The sequence below is a fragment of the Simochromis diagramma genome, unplaced genomic scaffold, assembly GCF_900408965.1.
Source record: "Simochromis diagramma unplaced genomic scaffold, fSimDia1.1 OVJJ01000361.1, whole genome shotgun sequence".
In the NCBI taxonomy this organism is placed as follows: Eukaryota; Metazoa; Chordata; class Actinopteri; order Cichliformes; family Cichlidae; genus Simochromis; species Simochromis diagramma.
In genome coordinates, this window is record NW_024386860.1 from 789,156 (window position 1) to 807,174 (window position 18,019).

The window sequence follows — 18,019 nt, forward strand, 5'->3', positions numbered from 1 at the left end:
AGTAAATATACCCTAAATAACTTCTCATCCAAGAAGCTTCTTCAGTTCTAAGGTCAAATGGTGGAGATCAGACACCAACTAGGGAGGATCAGAAAGACAAACGCAACAACATTGTCATCCCCTATATAGCCGGTTTATCAGAAAAACTCAGGAGATTCTTCTCCAAGCACGACATCCCAGTGTACTTCACACCCAGCCACACACTCACACACTCAAACAAATACTGGTTCATCCCAAAGACAGAATTCCTAAACACAAACTTAACAACGTAGTATATGCTGTACAGCGTAATGAGGATTGCTTAGACCTGTACATTGAAGAAAGACTAAAGAGCCACTTTGTAAACGCATGGCACAACATAGAAGAGTCGCCTTGGCGGAACAAGACTCGGCGGTCCATCTGCATCTAAAGGACAAAGGTCACTCTTTCGTGGATGCCAATGTTCATATTTTGGACAGAGAGGACAGATGATTTGAAAGAGAAGTGAAAGAAGCCATCTATGTCTACTGTGAACGACCATCTTTGAACCGAGGTGGTGGCTTAAGACACCAGCTGTCTGCCATCTATAATCCAGTTTTGAGAACCCTTCCCAGATGCCTTAACACCCACTCACATCCTGGGCCATTTCACCTCAGGAAATTGCATGATAGGCTGGGGCCAGGTTTCACAATGAGCTCACCTGAAACCCTGGCTGAATGTGACCTTCATACATTTTCACACCTTGGCTCGTGTGATTAGGTAGAGGATCAATAGGGGTCTATGTCCTTCTTAGGTGACACTCCTACAGGGCTTAAATCTGGGACTCTCCACCATTTGAACTTAGAACCGAAGAAGCTTCTCGGATGAGAGGTGAAACGTCTTCAAGCAGCTTAAAGAAATCCAGACGCTTTTCTTTCCACGCTACATAACCGCAGATGACCTGGACCATTGAGAACCTTCACAGACACCCTAAATGTCATTCTTCCAGCCTGAAATTTGATGATGTTTCAATCAAAAACATTTTTAAAAATTATATTTTATACTCTTGCACAGGTACTACTAAATTTTGCCCGCTGATGCTGTTGTTGGTCAAATTTGTCTCTAGTTTGATGGATTTTAGATCCATCAATGTGTTAAATAGAGGTAAAATCAGGGGTTCAGGAAATTGTAAAACTGAACCAGACATATCATGTCTGTGTATATTTTTTGTGGACAAGTGGACAACATGTTAATTAGCTCTGTAGTAAATTTCAAACGCATAAAAAGGTATAAAAAACATGTAAGCTTTAAAAAAAAAAAAACAAAAAAAAAACTTTTGCAACCCATTGCTCAAATAGTTTGGTGTCAAGAAGGATTAATCAGAGGTCCCAAGACTGTAGTGTCTCCAGAAATCCTAAGTACCTCAATCCTCAGTTCTGTCAGGTCTGGTTCCTTCATGACTTTCCAACCTGGTATGTTTTGTTTTCCACGACAATCATATCATATTACCTACTTAATATAATAGCATAATAACATTTTTATAGCAGCAAAACTGGATGCCATATGCACTGAATGTCTTTGTAGTCTGCCATAATCTAATACTGGCACAATATTGGAATTACTGTTACCAGTTGAACCCCGAGACATTTATCAAAAAAAGAGGACCTGTCAGTAGTGTTAAAACAGGTCTATTGAAAAAGAAGAAAAAACAGTGAGGGCGCACCTATACCCAGTCCAACAATATGTCTATAATAACGAAACAAGGCTTTCTCTGACCCTGCCCAAGACCTCCTGATCACCAATTAAATATTTGAGTATTAGATTTTTTTTAACAAACTCTACTGTACACTTTTGAGCTCTGAGTTATATTTACTTTTGCTCTATCACATATGATTGTTGCACCCTTCACTGCCCACTGTTATTCTTTGAGTGACACACAAAACCAACAGAAACCTCCCATTTCGCCCAGCTATATCCATATTACAGTAATGTTAGTTTAATAATTGTTGACTCAGTTCCATGGGATCATCCACCCAATCTGCAAGCTTTACAAAGAACACATCATTCATGAGAAACGTCCTTAAAGTATACGGTGTCGTGGACAGAAGCAGTTTGGACACGGTCAGAACGTCTCATTTGAGAAATGAAGAAAAAGTGTTTTTAGCTGCTTATCTTAACAAAAAATACAGTGCCGCAAAAATAAAGTATTTGCCCATGATCTGTTTTTTGTTTGGTTTGTCACATTTTATAAAAACAAATTTTGATGTTAGTTGAAAATGGAGTTTTTAAATGTTGACTTTATTTAATAATGTAAAAAAAAAAAAGCTATCCAAACCTATATGGCCCTGTGCGAAAAAGTAATTGTAAAATTTTCACTAGCCACACCTATTTCTGCCAGATATGTGAAATCAATAAATCATTTAAATAGAGCCTGTTTGACAAAGTGAAGTAGGTTAAAAGAGCTCAAAAAGGGACACATTATCCTATGAACTGAAAAAACAAAACAAAGTCACTGACATGTATCAAGGGTTGCAAGGCCATTTATAAGGCTTTGAGACTCCAGTGATCTTGATGATCCACAAGACTTTTAGAACAATATTCTGTGGATTGATGAGACAAACACTGAACTTTTCAGAAGGTTTAAGTCCTGTTATATCTGATGTAAAACTAACACAGCAATTCATAAAAACTGTGTTAGTAATATGGATGTTCTGGGGCTACTTTGCTTCTTCAGGATCTGGGTGCTTTGTCGTAATTGATGGAACTATGAACTCTGTAGTCTATGAGAAAATCCTGAAGTAGTGTCCAGTCCACTTCTGAAAAACATAAAATGTAGGTTTTGGAGTGGCCCAGTCAAAGTCCGGACTGAAATCCTATCACAATGCTTTGTCAGTTAATGCTTGAAAATGCTCCCATATGGCTGGATTTCAACAGTTTAGCAGATAGCAGTGGGACAAGGTTCCTCCACAGCAATGTGAAAGAATCATTGCCAGTTACTGCACTTTATGTTCTGGCCATTGTGATGATGATTATGATCATTGTTATAGACATAAACTGAGTAAAAAATAAGAAAGCAACTGTAACATCAGAAATCAACATTAAAATAAAATAAAAATAGTATATAAACACTGTCTGTACTTTTGTATAGTTCAAAGTTGTTCTATTATCAAGAGATCTGACAGCAGTGATTTTGGCCTTATCAGGTTCGTGCCTTTCCTAATCTAAAACAGATTATATTGTTTGGTTACACCAGAATATACAACTGGATATCGGCTGATAATAAAATTAGCCTATATCTCTCAGCGTTTAGATATTGAGTGTCACTAGATTTTATTTTGATGAAAACTTGTAAAATGGGGTCAAGCTTTATGTTTTATTATTTATGTAAGAGAAACTGAGAACAAGAGTTACTTAAAAAAAACATACTTTTTTTTCTTTCTTTCTTTCTTTTTTAACAAAAGTTTATCAGAGACCATTAAAATAATCTAAGAATTCTTGACAGATACCAAAGTGCGCTCACACAGTAAAATATAAATGATTCATTCCATACATGGGCCTATAGTTTGTATTAGACGTCACACCCATATTAACAAACAGCAAGTCAACCAAGTTCTGCCTAAATTTGTTTTAGAGGAAGGGTATTGTTTTGATAGAGTTGTGGACATTTCGTGTTCTTTTATTGGTTGTTGCTTTTGCCCATTAGGCTATAAAAAGATCGAGGTGAAAGACCTGTCATCCCACGCATAGCTCTAAGCAGGTAAGCATTGAGCTCTTTAAGATTCAGGCCAGTTAAATAATATAACTCAGAAAACTTTCAGCAATTAAAACAAGAATTTCTTTCCTTCAGCCATGGGAGCCCTGTTGATACTTTGCGCTTTGGCAGCTTTACTCAGCTGTAAGTATATTTGGTCATTCTTCATTTTGCTTGGATATATTTGTTCTTTTCTTCAACTCAATTCGAGATGTGTGTCCACGTAGATTTCAATTATATTTTTAATTCTAAAATATAGTTGTTGTTGTTGTCCATGAATTTTCAAATGCACTATCTTATAAAACAGCTGAAAAAATGTTGGTTTTTTTTACTATGATGCCAAATTACAGTTACTAATTATAGTTTAGTTGTTTTCCTGAACAGAAAAACTATTTTTAGTGGTTGAATGCTTGATTAATTTTCTACTTCTCAAAGAAGTCCATTGTGCCAGCTCAAATATTACTATAAAAGCAGGAAATCAGTTCAGTTCTTGCAAAGAATCAATTCACTCAATTGTTCATATATAGAAAACTATATATATATTCTTATATGTTCTTTTTGTGTGTTAATTCCAGTCGCCTAAAATTAATTACCTCGTAAAAATGGATGAAAACTAAGAATCTCAGGATACAAACCACACAAACCTTGCAGAATGAAACTGCTCAGTTTGAAGCAATTTATCCAAGATTCCAGTCTCATGATTTGAAAGCATTGTTGTGTAACCACACAAGGTGTTTGTGTGAATGAGGCAGAATGTTAAACAGGTAAAGAATTTGAGAGTGCGGCACATAAAGGATAGCCATCTAAATTGAAATTTGCTTTTGTTGGGAATAGCATTTACCTTTAGCTGCTATTGAGTTGGCACTATTAAAACTGAATGGATGAAACAGGAGTGTAATCTAAATCCCTCAGGCCCTGACTGAGCCCAGAATGTGGTCTTTTCACAGCAAAAGCACAGATATTGATAATATTTCCATTATGCAATTATATTGTCTGCGCAAGTGACTTATTGAGTGCTCCAGAGAAGCAGTCAAGTGACTATTCCTTCGTCTAAATCTCTGACAATTGTTATCAAGGAAAGAAGCTCATTCATTATAGAGTAGCATTCATCCCAGCCTTTGTAACTTTGAAATGGAGGCATTTTTCAGCCGCTCTCTCTTTGGTGTCATATTGTTTCTTTGTAATGTGTATGCTATCCAAGAACTCTCAAGCCGTGTTTTTGTATTGCCAGCCTGAGAATCCTTTGACTGCTTTGGCAAAAACTGTCTCATTAATTTCCTGACGCTTTTATGACATATTTTCATCATGCACAAGATGATGCCTGCCTTTTTCGTTTCTGAGAATGTGAAAAGCTCTTACTCTGTGTTTTTTTGCTGTTTTCCTGCTCTCTCACCTTCTCCCAGGTCCATCTAGCGCTGGATGGGCAGGGAGGGAGTTTGCCCTTTCCTTCCTACAGAATTATCTTCAGCACTATGACACTCCCCAATATCAACTCCGCATCACTGCTATTCAGGCAAATACTAAAGTGACAGTGCAAGTACCTCCCTTAAGCTTCAAGCAAGAAAAAACTTTAAATGCTGGAGAGGTGGTTACCATCAGTCTCCCCGATGGCGTTGAAATGTATGGTAGCACGAAGTCTTCCAATACAGTGCGTATTGAAGCCTCCGCAGATGTGACTGTAACCTCCTTCAACTACAAGCTGTACACAGCAGATACATCTGTGATCTATCCAGTCAGTGAATGGGGTACAGAATATTTCATCTTTACACCTCCTGGAACGCCCTATGCAACATTTAAGGAGTTCTCTGTGACAAATGGAAAAGAGGCCCAAGAAGTTGAGATCTTCCCACAAGGAGCAATCAAGTTCGAGAACCGTGTCTACGATCAAAAAAGCAAAATGGTATTAAACCTCAAGCCATATGAGAGTGTCCAGCTTCAGAGTTCATATGAACTTTCAGGCACCAGAGTTTCCTCCAAACACCCTGTTGCCGTTTTCAGTGGTCACACTTGTACCTGGAGATTCGCAAAATGCAACCATGTTTATGAGCATCTACTGCCAGTAAGCAGCTGGGGAACAAGCTTCATCATGCCTCCCCTGAGTTTCCAGAAGAATTTTGATAGTGTCTACCTTCAGGCCTCCCAGAACACAAGTGTCACTGTCCAAAATGGCCAACGTAAAGATGATTTGAAATTGAGCACAGGGCAGACAATAGAGATCCAGTACCACAATCCTGACGCGCTGTCCATTCAGGCTGATCATGGCATCCAGGTCCTATTGCTCTTCAATGGTGTGGAACATAGCTGGTTACTGTACTACGACCCTTTCTTGACGAATGTAATATCCACGGACCGTTTCTGCTTTTCCTACTCATTTGAGGCTCTAGCTGGGTTTGAAAACAAAGCTTTAGTTGTAGCACAAACCAGTGCAGCAGCAACACTCCGTTGGGATAATACAGAGCTGCCTCGTGATGTGCAGTGGAAAAAGATTGAAGGATCAGAGTTCTCTTGGGCAGAAATATCCTACAATCAAAGCCCTACCAACAACAAACACACCCTGTCCAGCTCAGGTTCGCCTTTTGCTCTCTACAGTATAGGATTCAGTCAGATGAACGGTTATGGGTCCCTAGGACAGTGCGTGCAGCCAGGTAAGCAGCACACAGTATTGATGTTTAGCATTCCCCCCACTCCTTCACCAGTAATATTTCACATTTATTAAGCAGACTGATGTGAGTAATTATTGTTTTGGGTTTTTTTTAACAGGAAGTGCATCTCTGTCCTGCAGCAGCATCACCTGCAGGGTCAATGAGATGTGTGAGATGAAGGATGGCCGTCCCTCCTGTGTTCCAGTAAAAAAAAATCCTGGAACATGCTGGGCAGTGGGAGATCCTCACTACCGTACTTTTGATGGACGACACTTTAACTTCATGGGTACCTGCACATATGTCATTTCTAAAAACTGTGACAAGGGTGATAGTCTCCCAGCATTTGAGATCCTCGCCCAGAATGAGCACAGAGGAAATCTCAAGGTATCCTATGTTGCCATGGTCACAGTGAAGGTGTTTGATGTTACCATCACAGTAGTTCGGTCCGAGACTGGGCGTGTGAGGGTAAGCCTTCCAATTTATTACTGCTAAAAAGCTGTTTAATTTTTCAAACATCCTGACTTGTCTTTAATTATTTATTATTATTATTTATTATTATTTATTATTTCAAAATAATATTTATCAAAATGCAGTGTAGTAAATAATTCTTTTCATCTTTCATTTGGGCAGATTGACAATATTCTGTGGAGTTTGCCAGTAACCTTGAATAATGACAAACTGAGAATGCATAAGAGCGGAAGCTCTGTGCTCATTGAGACCGATTTTGGTCTGACAGTCCGTTATGATTGGGAACAAAGGCTTGTGGTCACTTTGTGCAGCAGTTATGCTGGTAAGACTTGTGGACTGTGCGGTAACTTCAATGGAAATCCCAGTGACGACTTCACCACACCCTCTGGCGCACAGGCAGGTGGAGCTCTGGCCTTTGGTAAGAGCTGGAAGGTGCCAGGGCTTGGGGAAGCTCAGTGCAGAGATGACTGTACAGATGGGTTGGATAACTGTGAAAGCAGCCTGATGAAAACATGGGAGAGTGACTTGTTTTGTGGCATCATTGCACTTGACCTATTTAGCAAATGTCATAAAATCATTGACCCACTACCATACATAGAGGACTGTAAATATGATCTATGCATGGGAGGTGGTCTGCGACATTTCCTCTGCAGTGCAGTGGAGGCTTATGCTGAAGCTTGTCAGATTGCTGGGGTCCAGGTTCAAGAGTGGAGGAAGAAGGCACAATGTCGTGAGTAATGTTAACTAAGTTAATAATTTAATTAAGCGACATTTATTTTTCATTAACTGTTAGAATTACTAATTACATTATTCTTTTTTTCTCACTAAAGCTGCCAAATGTCCAGCAAACAGCCAATATGAGCTCTGTGGCAGCGCCTGTCCTGACACATGTTCGGACCCAAATGCTTCCTCCAAATGCAAACGCCCTTGTGTGGAGACCTGTACCTGTAAAGCAGGCTTTGTTTTAAGTGGAGATAAGTGTGTTCCTGCTGCTCAGTGTGGCTGTACCTATGAGGGTCGATATATTCCTCCTGGAGAGGCATTCTGGGCTGACCAAGGCTGCAAGCGATGGTGTAAATGTGTTGCTGGAAGCAGACAGGTTCAGTGCGAGGAAAAGGGCTGCAGGACCGGGGAGGAGTGCAAAGTGGTTGATGGCATAAGAAAGTGCCAAGCATTGTCTTTCAGCACCTGCCAGGCCACTGGTGATCCCCATTATATGACCTTTGACAAGAAGAAATTTAACTTCCAGGGCACATGTGTCTACCAGCTTGTTGCACTCTGTTCCAAGGACCCAGAGTTAGTGCCATTTGAAATCCTAGTGCAGAATGATCACCGGGGCAGCAAGGTGGTCGCCTACACCGGGTTAGTAGAGATCAAGGTGTACTCCTTCAGCATTATCATTACTAAGACACACAAAGGCCAGCTCATGGTAAGAAGTACCTAGTGTTTAATATGAAAATGTTAATTCTGTGAATTGTGGTCCTATTTTCACCAAACTGAATGTTTCATTTGGCTTCAGGTGAATAACGAGCTGGTCAATCTGCCTATCACCCTGGAGGAGGGAAAGATATCTGTTTACAAGAGTGGCTGGTATGCAGTCGTCACAACTGATTTTGGCCTGAAAGTTTCCTTTAACTGGGACAGTGCCGTGTTTGTAACACTGCCAAGCAACTACATGGGTGCCGTTTGTGGCCTCTGTGGCAACTACAACGGCAAACCTGAGGATGACCTGATCCCGAAAAATGGTAAAACACCCGTTTCGCCAGTAGATTTCGGTACCAGCTGGCGAGTGGCTGAGATCCCGGGTTGTGTCGAAGGCTGTAAAGGGGTCTGTCCTGACTGCGACATTAATCAGAAAGCTCAGTATGAAAAAGATGATTTCTGTGGTGTGATAAAAGATGCAAAAGGGCCATTCCGCGACTGCCACGCCAAGGTTGATCCAGCTAGCTTTTTTGAAGACTGTGTTTATGATGTATGCTTATATAAGGGCAGGAAGGACGTGCTGTGTAAGGCTATTACAGCATACACATCTGCCTGTCAGGCTGCAGGGGCCAATGTGTACAACTGGAGAACGGTTCACTTCTGTGGTGAGAAATGCTTTCATTTTATAGATAATTTCCATTGAAAAATAATTAATTAATTAATAAGTATATTTTTCATGAATTGGAAAAAAGGAAAAGGTAGAATAAACAGTGTTTGTCTTGTTTTTTTATGTTACACACTTCAGTGAATTTTTCTTCTTTTCCCTCTGGTTTTATGTACCTTTTCTAATGGCTGCCTACTTCTGTGCTCTAAATTGAATTGGCTCTTTTATGTCCCTTGTATACAGCGATGCAATGTCCCACCAACACCCACTATGAAATTTGTGCAATCGCCTGTCCTGCGACTTGCCAAAGTCTGACTCCTCCTAAAGGCTGTCAAGCTCAGTGTGTGGAGGGCTGTTCCTGTGATGATGGTTACATCCTTAGCGGAGATGCATGTGTTCCCTTATCGGAGTGCGGCTGCGTTTACAATAACCGCTACTACCGAACTGGAGAAGTGTTTTATCCCAATGGGCAATGTGAGGAGGAGTGCAATTGCAAAAAAGGAGGAGAGGTAAAGGAAACTAGAGGAGGGAAAAGTAAAGATTAATCATTTAGATGAGGCTTTTTACTGACCTGGTTGGATTTTTTTTTGTTTGTTTGTTTGTTTGTTTGTTTCCTAGGTTGAGTGCAAGAAGTTCACATGTGGCCCTAATGAGAAGTGTAAAATAGAAGATGGTGTCCAAAAATGCCACCCTGTTGGCAAGGGTGTATGCCAAGCTGCTGGTGACCCCCATTACCTCACTTTTGATGGTAAAAAATTTGATTTCCAGGGGACCTGCACTTATACACTGTCCAAGAGTTGTGGACTGGAAGGTACCCACTTGGTGGACTTTTCCGTTCAAGTAGAAAATCAGCAGTGGGACAGGGTTATGAACAGAAAGGTGGTGTCTGTAACCAAGCTGGTTGCCGTGGAGGTCTACGGCTTCACTCTCATCATGAGGAACAATATGTTTGGAGTCCTGGTGAGTAGTTGGCCTACTTTAAAGAAATTTGTAATTACTTCTTTTATGTAGATACAAATGTTGATGTGGAGTTATTTCTTGCACTAACACAGATGTCTTGCTTTTAGGTAAATGGCGTGTTGAGCTACCTTCCTATGAATCTAAATGATGGAGCCATTCTAGTTTATCAAGAAGGCAATCGTTATGTTATTGCAACCAATTTTGGGCTCCTTGTCACTTATGATCTGGTCTATCAAGTGACAGTCACAGTACCTGGTAATTATCGTGGTAAGGTCTGTGGCCTGTGCGGCAACTACAACGGGGACAGAAACGATGACTTCGAGATGCCCAATCGTAGGCTTACCAATAACGTGAATGAGTTTGGAAAGTCATGGAAGGTCACCATTCCCAATGTTGTGTGTGAAAATGGCTGTGAAGGGAATTCTTGTCCTGAATGTGACCCAGCTCTCAAGGCAGTGTTTTCAAAGTCCGCCTACTGTGGTATAATGACCAATCCCAACGGGCCTTTTGCAGTTTGCCATAGCATCTTGGACCCTCAGCCATATTTTGCTGACTGTGTGTTCGATTTGTGTGCTTCCAATGGTGATGGAAAGGTGCTTTGTGACAGCGTAGCAGCCTACGCCTTTAACTGTCACGCTGTAGGAGCCGATGTCAAAAACTGGAGAACGCCTTCCTTCTGTCGTAAGTCATGAAGTTCACAAATTCATCTTTATTATACCCTTTTAATACTATTTTGGCTTCATCTCTAAAATAATTTCTCTTTTCTTGTGATACTTTATTTCAGCCATGAAATGCCCGATCAACAGTCACTACGAAGTGTGTGCTGAAGCCTGCTCCGCCTCCTGTGCTGGCCTCACAGAGATTGTTCAGTGCCCCTCCAACTGTACAGAAGGCTGTGACTGTGATGCTGGCTTCTTATTCAATGGACAGACTTGTGTTAAAGAGATTGAGTGTGGATGCTATGAGAATGGAAAAACTTATAAGGTATGACTGAGGAATTACAATAATATAGTTTTTCTGTGTGTCAAAGTGGCTTTAACAAATACTGATATAGAAATAATGCTTTTTCTCTAGAGTGGTGGACATTTCGATGTTTGATTTATGGTTTTTGATTTGCTCTTAAAATTTTAGTGTTTAAATTGCTGATTAGGCATGAAATAATGTTTTCTCACTAGTTTCTAATGAGTATTTTTTTCCATGTTTAATGAACCTTGTTCTGTGTCACCAGCCTGGTGATGTTGTGTATGAGGAAGACTGTAACAGAAAGTGCACATGTAATCCAGGAAAAGGCCTCATCTGTGAAAAGCACTCCTGTCCTCAAGACACCAAATGCATGGTCAAGAACGGAATCAGGGCATGTTACAACACAGGCAAGACACAAACACTGTATTTTGTATTTACCCATTTGATAAATCTTTACTGGTAAATGAAAAAAATACAGTAACTTGAATAATTAGGGTTCAATTAAACAGCTATTTGAAAATTTTTCTTTATTTATCCATTGCAGATCCCTGCAAAGATCTCAAGTGTCGGGCACAGGAGACATGCCAAGTTGAGAAGGGCGAGGCTACGTGCATCCCCAAATACACAGGCACCTGCTGGGCCTGGGGCGACCCTCACTACCACACATTTGATGGGTACAACTATGACTTCCAGGGGACCTGCAAGTACGTCATCTCTAAGACGTGCGGCGAACTGGATGGTCTAGTTCCATTTTTGATCACTGAGAGGAATGACAACAGAGGCAACACAGCAGTTTCCTACGTCAGAAATGTAGATGTGTTTGTGTACGATTACCAGATCACCATCCAGAAGAACCAAGTTGGTCAAGTCATGGTGAGTTTCAGTTTCTTGCCTGCTTACTTTTGACATTTGCTTGTGTACAGTACATATATATGTGTGTGTATCCATTGTTCTGGTGCATTTTGTTTAAAGGTGGACGGGGAGCTGCTGAATCTTCCTGTACTTTTGGGTGATGGTAAAGTCTCAGTGTTACAAAGAGGGAACACTGCACAGGTGGAGACAGATTTTGGTCTGGTTGTCTCCTATGACTGGAACTGGTACCTTGTCATTAAGCTTCCCAGCAGCTACTTTGGCTTGGTCTGTGGTTTGTGCGGCAACTTCAACGCTAATGTTCTTGATGAAATGCTAAATCCAGCAGGCAAACCAGTTTCCTCAGTCATTGAGTGGGGCAAGAGCTGGCTAGCACCTGAACAGGACAAGGAACATCCTTGCTGGGACACATGTGAGAAAAACTGCCCTACCTGTGACAACGACGATGTTAAGCTCTATAAAACCGAGGCGTTCTGTGGGGCTCTTGCGGACAAGACCAGCGGCCTGTTCCAGAAGTGTCATGAAAAGGTGGACCCCCAGGCCTTCATGAACAACTGTGTGTATGACATGTGTTACAACAAGGGGGACAAAAAGATGCTGTGCCAGGCTCTGGCCTCCTACAGTGATAAATGTCGTGACGAAGGAATAATAATCAAGAACTGGAGAACAAAATTTGGCTGTCGTAAGTATTTGAAAAACTCTTCGTCTAATGATTCAAATCAAATATGTAGTTCTTATTTTCTGATTGTCTCTATTTAATTCATAACCAGCGATGAACTGTCAGCGCAACAGCCACTACGAAGACTGCGCCAGCCCGTGTCAGCCATCCTGCCCATTAACTGGAGAAAAGCAGGTCTGCAGCGGGACCTGTGTGGAGACCTGTGTGTGTGACGAGGGTTACGTCCTCAGCGCCGGCGTCTGTGTACCTACAAAAACATGTGGTTGCTCATATCAGGGTCGCTACTACAAACCAGGACAGCAGTTCTGGGAAGATGAAGCTTGCCATCGCCTGTGCGAGTGTGATATGACCCTGGGCATTGTGGCATGCCGTGAGGCTTCCTGCTCTGCCAAAGAGCAGTGTACTGTAGTGGATGGAGAGCGTGCCTGCCGACCCATTAGTTACGCCACTTGCTCGGCCTCAGGTGACCCGCACTACCGCACTTTTGATGGCCGCAGGTATAATTTCCAAGGCACGTGTGTATATCAGCTGGCAGGGCTTTGCTCTCAGCAGCCTGGGCTGGTGCCGTTCAAGGTGACTGTGCAGAATGACCACCGGGGAAGCAAGGCCGTGTCCTACACAAGCACCGTCAAATTTTCCATATATGGCATCACTCTCACCATAAGCAGAGAATACCCTTACAAAGTCTTGGTAAGTGATGATGTGGATAATGTGAAGCATATAGGCGATGTAATAAAATATTGAATGCCTAATGCATTTTGTGCAGCTATTAGAGGAGAAAAGGAAATAGGGCACAGCATGTAGTCGCTTTATTGAAAATAAAAAACAGAAGAGATACTCTGAGCCTCAAATCGTTGGATGATAATGCCTTTTGTCATTGTACTAATTCTGACATCCCTCATGCTCTTCTGCATATGTCTTTAATTGCATATTAAAATTTTGATCCTGGCAGACTTAATTAAATCAAGATTTAACTGCACATTAGAGTGGATTAGCAAGGGCCACAAAATTATTAAATTTATAAGCTCCTAAAAATATTCCCTTCTCCTTCCCTCGTTTTCTGCTTTTCAGCTCGACGGGCAGCTTGTTTTGTTGCCACTGAATTACAATAACGAGCTGATGGTGTCCCTCAGCGGCTGGAAAGCTGTAGTGGAGACAGCTGCTGGTATCACGGTGACCTTTGACTGGCAGAGCACAGTGACCGTTACTCTGCCCAGCACCTACCAGGGTGCAGTCTGCGGCCTGTGTGGTAACTACAATGACAAAGCTCAGGATGACCTGACAATGCCCAACGGCAACACCACGTCTGATGAAAGACAGCTGGGGGACAGCTGGCAGGTGGCCATTGTACCAGGCTGCTCATCAGTCTGCCAAGGGCCGTGGTGCCAAGCCTGTTCAGACTCCCAGAAGAAAGTGTATGAAGCCAACAAGTACTGTGGCATTATTGCAGACAAGGCAGGGCCCTTTAAAGATTGCCATAGCCGTGTGGACCCAGCTCCTTACATGGAGGACTGTGTTTTTGACGTTTGTCAATATCAAGGGCACCATGGATCAGTGTGCGATGCTGTGGAAGTGTATGCCTCTGCATGTCAGAGCATTGGAGTCACCATCTACTCCTGGAGAGCAGAAAGCTTCTGTCGTGAGTTTGAATTTTTTTTTTTTTTTTGCCTGTTTTTTTAAGTCTCTTGTTTCAAAATATCTTTTACCTTTTACCTTCTTTCCTTTCCCATCTTCTCATTCCATCCCACAGCTATGGCTTGTCCTGCTAACAGCCATTACAGCCTGTGTGCCACGGGTTGTCCAGCCACCTGCGCAAGCTTAACCCCCGTTACCAGCTGCCACAGGTATTGTTCAGAAGGCTGTGAGTGTGACGAAGGCTACCTCCTGAGCGGGGATACCTGCGTGCCTGTGAAGGACTGCGGGTGCTCTTATGATGGTCAGTACTACCAAAAAGGAGACGTCTTCTATTCTGAAGACAAGTGCGCAGAGGAATGCGCTTGTGGGGACAATGGAGCTGTGTCTTGTCAAAAGGCCAAGTGCCGTCCAGGAGAAATCTGTAAGCTTGTAAATGGAGTGAAAGGCTGCTATCCAGAGGGGGAAGGCAAATGTGTGGCTTCCGGTGATCCTCATTACATTTCCTTTGATGGACGTAGGTTTGATTTCCAGGGTACCTGTGTCTATGTACTGGCCAAGGTTTGTGATGATGACAAAGGTCAGCTGACGCCGTTCACCGTCACTCAGGGGAATGAGAAGTTTGGAAATGGAAAGGTGGCTGTGACGAAGTCAGTGGCAGTGTCAGTCTATGGTTATGCCATTTACATCCAGCAGAAAATGCCTTGGAAAGTCTTTGTGAGTTTGTTATCTTGATCAAACATACTTATGTAGATATGTCTTGTATTTTTTCTCATTTTTTTCCCCAAAAATGATTTTTTGTCTCGATCTTTAAGGTGGATGATGAACTACTAAACCTTCCGCTATCCCTGGAGAATGGGCGTCTCAAAATAACCCAGGAAGGTCGCAACATAATTGTTCGAACAGCCTTTGGACTGACAGTCCTCTATGACACTGTGTATTATGTTGAGGTGATTGTTCCCTCTACATACCAGGGTAAGATGTGTGGTCTTTGTGGAAACTACAACAAGAACGGTGGTGATGATTTCATTCTTCCTGGTGGCAAACAAGCCAAAAACGTTGATGAATTTGGGATGGCATGGACGGTGGACCTACCTGGGTATATATGTGGAGGCTGTGGAGGACAGTGCCCAGAATGTGAGCAGGCCAAAGCTGTCCTGTATGGAAAATCCGACTCCTGCGGCATCATCAGTGCGCCTAATGGGCCTTTCAAAGCCTGCCACAGTGTCATTGACCCAGCAGTATATCTGTCGGATTGTGTGTTTGATGTTTGTGCTGTGGGGGGCAACAAAGACACTCTGTGTAACAGTGTGCAGGCTTACGCTTTGGCCTGCCAGAGTGCAGGAGTTCAAATCCAGCAGTGGAGGAGCAACTCTTTCTGCCGTAAGTAACACACAGCAGTCTCTAGCTGAAGATTAGCTCATGTATTCATCTGTGCTCATGTATTTCAGGCACAAATATTTTGCCCTTGTTTTCTCTTCTAGCTGCTTCCTGCCCTCCACACAGTCACTATGAGCTGTGTGCCGACACCTGTAGTGGGACATGTGCCAGTTTTGTTACCCCGTTTGGTTGTTTTCCGGGCTGTTTTGAAGGATGCCAGTGTGATGATGGCTTCGTTTTCAATGGTGTCCAGTGTGTTGTCCTGGAAGACTGTGGGTGTATGTACAACGGCAGATATCTGATGGTAAAAACTGACTAGCCCTATATTCTGGTCACTGAATTAACACCTGAATAGAGCTATGACAAGTTCTGTATGATGAGTTTTTTACATCTTCTTCCCAGGTGGGCCAAGAATTGGTGGACAGCGACTGCAAGTCAAAGTGTGTGTGCCAGGCCTCTGGTATGGTAAAGTGTGAAAAGCTGTCCTGTACCAGCGGGGAAGTTTGCGATATCAGAGACGGGGTCAGGGGTTGCCACCTGAAGCAGGGCCAATGCGTCGTCAGCCGTGATGGCCAGCTAAGCTCCTTTGATGGTATGTCAGGCGCGATAGGAGCACAGGGCGCTTTCCAAGTGGCGTCTCTGTGTGACGAGAGCGCTGAGCTGTGGTTCCGTGTGGTCGTGGACGTTAGGGTCTGCAACAAGGGGGCAGCTCCCACTGTTGCCAGTGTGTATGTGTTCTTCAGCGATACCATCGTGGTAGTGAACAGCGAACACGTGACCTGGGTGAGAACATTTTTATGCAAAAATTGAATGTGATTGGTTTGAGCTCAGTTTTATACTATATTAGATAATAATAGACATTTTATACCATAATAATAACAGTTATGTTCCATTATCTGTGTCATTCAGGTAAATGGCAGGAAAGTGTCTCTTCCCAGCAAAGTGACAAGCGCACTCTCTGTCCAAATCTCAGAGAGGGCTTTGATCATCGAGAGGGCGTCCGCTGTGCGGGTCACTTACTCTATTTCTCAGGAGGTCACCGTCATTATTCACAGTAGCCTGTCTGGTAAAATGTGTGGCGCCTGTGGTAACTACAATAATGACTCCAAAGATGACATGACGACAGCAGATGGAAAAATCACCACTGATGTGTCTGTAGTTGTCGACTCCTGGAGCGCTGGGGACTTTTCCAGATGGTGAGTATTTTAAAGACACATTGCAGCATTTCCTGTGTATAAATATATGGGGGTTAAAGGGGAAGATATAATACTACACTTAGTGCTATGACAGGATCAGCCTTGGCTTCACTACTTACTCTCATAGTGATCCAGAGCTCCAGATATTAACTTTTAATTATTTGGTTCCATGTTAGAGGGTTTATTTTTTTTATCTTAAATGCTATCTTTCCCCGTATTATGCAAACTGCAAACTTAATTTGACCACTGAAATAATCAAGTACAGATCAGCGAGAGATGGGAAGGTGCTATGACCATTCAACCGCTTATTCTCTTAACAGCAAGAACTAAACAAGGACTCCACAGAGCCCTTTTAAGGGAATGAGAGTGTGGTTTTTAATTGCATTTGGTCCAATTTAATTAAGAAATGCCAGAGAATCCCCTATGGTAATTACTGATTAAAAAGCAGGTAAGGCTGACAGGCATGGCCATCAAAAGCTACCAAGCTTGCAATCCAATCACTGCTTGTCATCCAAGGACACTTAAGACTCATCTGGGTGCAATATTAATTTGAGCCCTCATGTTTAGTTTTGTGTCCTAGCCTTAAGTCACCTCTTTGGAGAGCAGAGTTTTGTCCGTCTCTTTCTTCCCTTGACTTGAGTTATTCAGATTTGTCGTTTATTTGGCTTTTTTCTTTTTTCAACAAGTCCATAGAGAACACAAGAAAATAACTCTAATAAGAACTAGTGCTAATCCTCAGTTCTTTTAAAACACAAATTTCATGTACAAAGTCATCACGCGTAATTTCCGCTGTGCCCAAGTGGACACAACTTTCCTTTGCTCCAGTCTCCTTATAAGTTCATTTTCCCTTTTGTTTTCATTGCAGTGGCCTGTAGAGATGCTGGTCCTGTGCCGACAAAAGCATCTGGTTAACAGGTAATAAAATATAAAGTTCAGATATTAACTGATGCTTGCTCGTGAATGAAACAGCTGCACAGTGGCTCACGTCCATGTTTCTTCCCCTCTTAAACAGGATGAAGAATCTCGCTTGTTCACAGATTTACTCAACTTGCTTCAGCACTTCGTCTTGATTCATGGAATAGTTTAAGTTGCTTCCTGGTGATTGTGCCTTCTATTGTTTACCCAGGGTTTAGAAAAAAAGAGGGGGGAAAAGAAAGAAAGGGGGGAAAGAGGAATGGAGCTCATTCTTGACCAATATCTCCATCTAGTGGGGGAGGAAATTATTCCATCTCCTTTCCTGTTATGTCTTGCCTGTCTTGCAATACTTTTTAATATGTGTCTATTATTAAAAAACACATTGTTCTGACCACTAAATAAAGATATTTTCTCTGCAGTATGTGGGTTGTTTGTGATTCTTCGCGTGTTTCCTCTAGAGAAGCTCTAGCAACCTGTATCAATTTAAGCTGGAAAAACATGACATTTTGCACATGTAAT

The 18,019-nt window shown here is 42.1% G+C and overlaps 1 protein-coding gene across 1 annotated transcript; it reads left to right on the forward strand.

The window, feature by feature from the left end:
* Nucleotides 1-3,690: 3,690 nt before the first annotated feature.
* Nucleotides 3,691-17,919, forward strand: LOC120732139 (IgGFc-binding protein). The gene is made up of 23 exons (XM_040029510.1): nucleotides 3,691-3,715; nucleotides 3,806-3,853; nucleotides 5,113-6,354; nucleotides 6,470-6,816; nucleotides 6,982-7,549; nucleotides 7,650-8,248; nucleotides 8,339-8,906; nucleotides 9,149-9,414; nucleotides 9,524-9,865; nucleotides 9,973-10,546; nucleotides 10,650-10,849; nucleotides 11,094-11,235; nucleotides 11,373-11,701; nucleotides 11,801-12,380; nucleotides 12,469-13,067; nucleotides 13,449-14,016; nucleotides 14,128-14,726; nucleotides 14,825-15,392; nucleotides 15,494-15,693; nucleotides 15,792-16,172; nucleotides 16,299-16,585; nucleotides 17,451-17,500; nucleotides 17,598-17,919. Exons 2-22 carry the CDS (start codon nucleotides 3,808-3,810, stop codon nucleotides 17,458-17,460), a joined length of 9,015 nt encoding a protein of 3,004 aa, XP_039885444.1. The 5' UTR covers nucleotides 3,691-3,715; nucleotides 3,806-3,807; the 3' UTR covers nucleotides 17,461-17,500; nucleotides 17,598-17,919.
* Nucleotides 17,920-18,019: the final 100 nt, after the last annotated feature.

Bases quoted from the DNA above. Each gene is read 5' to 3' on its own strand.
- LOC120732139 (XM_040029510.1), top strand. From the start codon at position 3,808: ATGGGAGCCCTGTTGATACTTTGCGCTTTGGCAGCTTTACTCAGCT. The intron at 11,236-11,372 runs GCAAGACACAAA...TATCCATTGCAG, and splicing joins CAGGGCATGTTACAACACAG to ATCCCTGCAAAGATCTCAAG. The intron at 11,702-11,800 runs GTGAGTTTCAGT...TTTTGTTTAAAG, and splicing joins ACCAAGTTGGTCAAGTCATG to GTGGACGGGGAGCTGCTGAA.